We start from the raw sequence: 5,291 nt of genomic DNA, 5'->3' as shown, positions 1-5,291 counted from the left end.
GGAGGGGGTGTCCAGGCTAAATCTCGATGATGGTGGCACGCCGCAGGCACAGCGGGGCGTCGGGGGGCACCGCGTTCCGCTTGATCTCGTTCCCGTCGAGCCGCAGGACCTGGAGCCTGGAGTAGTTCATGACGTCCACCACAGTGCAGAAGCTGCTGATGGAGAACTCTGCGGGGGGAGAGGAGGTGGAGAGCTCAGCGCCGGCTCAGCACCCCCCCGACCTCCATCTCCCCAGATGGAGAGCTCAGCACCAGCTGAGCACCCCCTCTGACCTTCGTGGTGCGAGTGATCTTTGGGGAGCAATGTGAGAAGTGTCAAGGGGGGTCCTCTGGTGGGGGGTGACCTCTGAGAGCTGGTTTATGTCAAGGTGGGCAGGAAAAAACTGAAAACATCCCCAGATCACCAATTATTTGGGCAAATTTGGACGTGACCCCCTCAGTTCCTAAGCTAAAAGAGTAACTGGTGCTCGTAGCTGCAGTCGGAAGGAGCCCGTGAGTTTGAGCCTATTCAAGGGTTTGGAAGCAGTGCCATTGCCTGCCCTCAGGTGCCTTTTCCCAGCCTGGAGGGCTCATAGGGAAAAAGCTGTGTGGAGTGAGATGGAGAACATTCCTTTTTATCAGGAATTGCCTTTGCAGCCTCGTCCATGAGGCTTCCTTCATCCGCTGCAGCCCCCACCCCTGACTCTCCCGGCCACCTCGGGACCACCTGGGCAGTGTGTCCGACAGGGAGGACATCCCTGTCCCCATCCCATGCCCTGTCACTCTCCCATTCCCAGGCAGGGAAACTCCATCCCAGGCCAGGTTGGCTTTGGAGGGAGGAGATGGAGCCAACTCCACAAATGATGTGCAGGATTCGGGAGAGAAGCGGCCGGCTAGAGGGCAGCAAAGCTCCAGGCCGGGATGCTGCTGGGGAAGGCAGTGGGGTGCTGGGGTACCCTAACCCCCACAGGCCGGGGGTTTGGGGGGCTGCAACCCCCACGGTGTGCGAGAAGACAAGCGGGGAGAGAGACGACAAGTATCACCTCGCGGTGATGCTGGAGGGGCACAACCGCAGCCTCGATGCCCCATGGGTGGGATGTGCCCACCCCCAGAGAAGTTGGTGCTGTGCGCCTGGACCCGCAGCCCCTCGCTCCTGGGGATGCTTTAAAGGTCTGCGGCAAAGCCTGGGGTTGGAGGGAGAAGCTGAGGAAAAGGCCGTCCGGCTCCGCCGTGGCCTCGTGGCATTTGTGGGCAGATGCAAACAGCCACAGATTTTGAAAGCAAATATTTGGGAATCTGTTCTTGTTTTGGTGTTTCTGCCGGGTGCCTGGTGCGGGGTTGCGTGTTCCCTCTGCAACAGCTGATGGCACTGGCACATCCCCACAGGGTCAGGGGCTCCAGCACTGCTCCGGGATCATCCTGCCCTCGGGGCCTGGCAGGTGAGAGGAGCTAGCCTGGATTTTTCTGGGAGATTGCTTGGGTTTGGGGCTTTTTTTCCCTCCTCTAGCTTATTTTTATAAATAGCAGCCCCAGAACAATCTGTTCCTTTTATTTATTTGTGTATTAAGTGGAGTGAATTTTAGTCCTGGCAGAAGATGCTGCATTGGTGGATCTAATAACTAAGGGCTCCCGTCTGTCCCAGCCCCAGCATGGAAGTATGTGCCCCTCGGCTGTAGACCCTGGCCCCTGGGGGGGCTTTGGGACCGTGGGCTGTGCTGGTGCCCTGCAAGGGGGTGAGGGAGGTGGGCTGGAGGGGCTGGAGGAAGGGGCTGCGCTGTCCCTGAGCACTGCAGACCACTGGGCACTGCAGGGTACGTCCCTGTCCCCTTCATTAATGTAGGGACGTGTGGGTTCCCATGTGCAGTGACAGTGGGGCCCCCCCACCTCTGTCCACTCTGTCGGTGACCCCCCAGCCTATGTACAACCAGGTTGTGCATCAGCTTCTACCCACAGCTGGTTTCTGGCATCTCGAGCTAGAAGATGCTCAGGCTTCTGATAAATGCCCAGTAACACCAGTGGAATGGCTCCATGGATCCCACAGGATCGTTCAGAGCTGGGAGCCTTGGCTCCAGGGACATAACAGGACCCATTCCATGTTGAGGGCCACCTAGAAGTCTCCCAAATTCCAGCTTCCTGCTCAAACCATTGTTAGCCCTTGTAGTCTCCCACAGGGAGGCACTGGTCCTGCATCCCCATCTCCCCATCCCGCCGTCCCCCGCAGCCCCACGCTTCGGTTGACGCGTTTCCGCTCACCGTTGATTTGGTTCCCTTGAAGGTAGAGGTTCTCGAGGTTGGTGCTGACCCGGGGGATCTTCTGGAGCCTGTTGTAGGAGAGGTCCAGCTCGAGGATGCTGCTGCTGTTGAACGTGTTGGTAGAGAGACCTTGATTTGTCAGGCTGTTGTGGGACATCCGCACGTAGAGCAGCTTGGGAGAGACCTTGAAGTAGTCATCGGGGATGGTGTTGATGTAGTTGTACTCTAGGTAGAGCTGTTCCAAAGCCATTGGGAGACCATCGGGGACTTTTCTGAGGTGGTTGTAGCTCAGATCAGCAAGAATCAAGGACTTGAGGCTTTTGAGGGATGCTCCCATCTCAAAAATGTAGTTGTGGCTGAGGTACAGGGCTGTGAGGTTCTCCAGACCCTCCAGAGCATTGGAAGGGACCTTGGAGATCTGATTGTAAGACAAGTGGAGCTCTCTCAGGGACTGGGGCAAGGGGCTGGGCATCCTGGTTAGGTTGTTGTTGTTCATGTACAACCTCTCCAGGCTTTTGAGCTTGGCAAAGACCCTCTTGCCCATCTTCTCACTGGTGATCTGGTTGTTGTGCAGCGCGAGCCATTCCAGCTCCGTGGCGTTGTCGAAAGCTCCTTCTTGGATGGCGGTGATCTGGTTGTTCTGGAAGTAGACGTATTTCATCCGGGAAGGCACAAAGGGCAGGTACCTCAGGTTGCGGGTGTCACAGTACATGGCCGATGAGAAGTTAGGGGGGCAATCACACTCCTGGGGACATTGCCAGGAAGAGGCTAGCTGAGGTTCAGGGCCGGGTTCTGCCTCCCTATCCGGAGCTGGGAGGTAAGAGTACACGTACGGGGTGTTCTCGTCCTCATAGTAGGGCATGTAGTTGTAGGAGGACATACGGGACTGCCGCATGTAGTACTGCAACCAAGCCATGTCTTCTTCTTCATTGTACTGGCCCAGGGAGGCTCCGCAGAGCCCGGCAATGATCAGGATGGTGGCCCAGGACATGGTGCTGATGCTGGAGGGACCTGGGTGGGGAGGAAACGGGGAGGAAACCATCAGCAGTGTCAGGTCTGATGTAAGGGCCGGAGGCAGGCAAGTTGCACCCCGTGGCCTGGCACTCTGGTGGGGTTGGATGTGGTCCCAGCCCTGTGTGGGGCTGGTGGCACTTGGCCAGGGTGGAGAACCTGGGGACCTGAGTGACTCCTACCCAAAAAAATGTGGCTGCAGGCACGTCCACTGTCTGCAGTTACCTGATCTTGTCCCTTTTCACCTCAGGCCTGCTAGAAACCTCCACCCCAATGGATACTTCCTTGTAAAATCTTTCCTTATGGGTATTTCTGTTAGAGCTGAGTAGAGGATGGAGATATGGGGCGCGTGGTCTGAATTTGGGTAAGGTCTCCCAGCTGTGCTCTGAGGTGCCCGGGGTCTGCATGGGAGGGAGGAGAAAGGACTCGGCCACTCTCCGGCCAAGCAGAGGAGAGGGGTAGCTGCGAGAACAGGTTGATGGAGCTGAAGGCATGTTTCGATGGAGCTATATTTATGCTACGCTCGCGGGTGACATGATTCGCTGTGGGTTTCATCCAGCTCTCCCTTCTCCCACGAAAACGCAGGATGCTTATGCTGCTCGGGACTGATGTAAATCTTGGTAAACAAGTTCTGGCTTATGGTTGTGGGTTTTTTTTTTTAAATTAAACCATTTTCAAGCCTTGATTTCCCAAACTCAGCCCTGAAAAGGGGCAGCATCCAAACAAGCAGCATGACCAGGGAGAGAGGGACCCTGGTGCCTGGATCCTGGTTGTGAAATTCAACCTGCCAAGGGCTGACGTCCAGCAGAGAGGAGGGCTGAGGGCTTGGAGCAAGGCAGACCTGTCGCCGAGCCCCTTGGCTCCTGTGGGCTTGGGTGCTGTGGCCGTGCCTGGGGTGCTGTGCCGGCAGATGGGTGCGCTGGTGGCAGGAGGATTCCAGCTCTGGCTGTTCATCCCGGCTCCCCGTCTCGGAGCTCAAGGAGCACGCAGAGCGGCCTGGAGCGAGGCAGCTTGAAATGCCTCCAGGAAACACGCGGGGCCGTGCTGTTTGGGGGGGGAGAGGAGCCGCTTCTGCCTGCTGGCTCCCATATACGTGGCTGGGAGCGCAGGGCTGTGGGGCTGCCGGAGCATCGCTGCCAGCTCCCGCTCCGGCAGCTGCCGCGTGGGCCATGTGCGAGCACGGGCCAATGTCCCTCCTTGTCGTGCCAAGGGGTGGCCGTGGGGGTCACCCGGTGAAACCTCGCCGCGTCCCCACCCCCTAGGCAAACAAAGAGGGCACAGTTTGCTCCGAAGCGCTGCCACCGAGGCACCCTGGCAGGCTGCTGGCGCTGGAAGAAAAGAGGGATTGAGAGGGCGTCGGGCAGGCATGGCTCCCTTGCTTTCTCCTTCTCTCCCTCCTTCCCCCACCGCATGCCCGTGGTCAGAAGAGACGTGGTCCTCAGGGATGCTGTGTGCGACTGGGGAACCTGGCAGTCGCAGAGGAGTTCCTTCTCCTCCTCCCTCCTGCTCCAGGGCACGCTGCCTGCTGAAATACCAGAGCCGCCCTGCTCTGTGCAGGGACTTCTCCACCCGTGCAGAGCTGCTTGGCAGCCCCTTCCCAAGGGGAGCCCCTCTGGGTGGGGCAGGACCGATCCGTAGGGTGCTTCCACCTTTTCTAGTGCTCCCCTTCAACATATTGGTAACCCCCCAGCCTGTCCTCAGCGGACACCGCTGCCCCGGCTTCACTTGAAGGTTGCTTCTGCCCGCCCTAGTGGGCTTCAGCACTGGTTTTGGGGTGGGATCTGAGCTGTGCGTGCCAGCCACGAGCTCCGTGTCATCTCCTGGTGCCCGTGTTCCCGTGCCAGAGGCTGCCAAGCTAATGGGGTCACCTTGAGAGAGAGCAGGATTCAGAGCAAGGGGTTTCACAGTCTGTGGCCAACTGCGGGCTCTGCCCATCGCCCCCCATCACCACTGCACCAGGCATGGAACCAGCTCCCTCCGCACCTCGGCAGACGGGATGGGCAGAGATGTGCCAGGGCACTTGGGTGTCAGTGGCCGGGGGTATCCAGC

At 58.7% G+C, this 5,291-nt stretch overlaps 1 protein-coding gene across 1 annotated transcript in view; it reads right to left on the bottom strand.

The window, feature by feature from the left end:
- Nucleotides 1-16: 16 nt before the first annotated feature.
- FMOD (fibromodulin) overlaps nucleotides 17-5,291 on the bottom strand; it is a 5,718-nt gene continuing 443 nt past the window's right edge. The window contains exons 2-3 of the mRNA XM_010149406.1: nucleotides 2,232-3,242; nucleotides 17-168 (exon numbers count right to left, since the gene is read on the bottom strand). Coding sequence (XP_010147708.1) covers nucleotides 17-168; nucleotides 2,232-3,222 — 1,143 coding nt within the window. The 5' untranslated portion in view covers nucleotides 3,223-3,242. The remainder of the gene's footprint in view (nucleotides 169-2,231; nucleotides 3,243-5,291) is intronic.

Source organism: Eurypyga helias, unplaced genomic scaffold (genome assembly GCF_000690775.1).
Source record: "Eurypyga helias isolate BGI_N326 unplaced genomic scaffold, ASM69077v1 scaffold22763, whole genome shotgun sequence".
Lineage (NCBI taxonomy): Eukaryota > Metazoa > Chordata > Aves > Eurypygiformes > Eurypygidae > Eurypyga > Eurypyga helias.
This window is presented reverse-complemented; position numbering and strand designations above follow the sequence as displayed.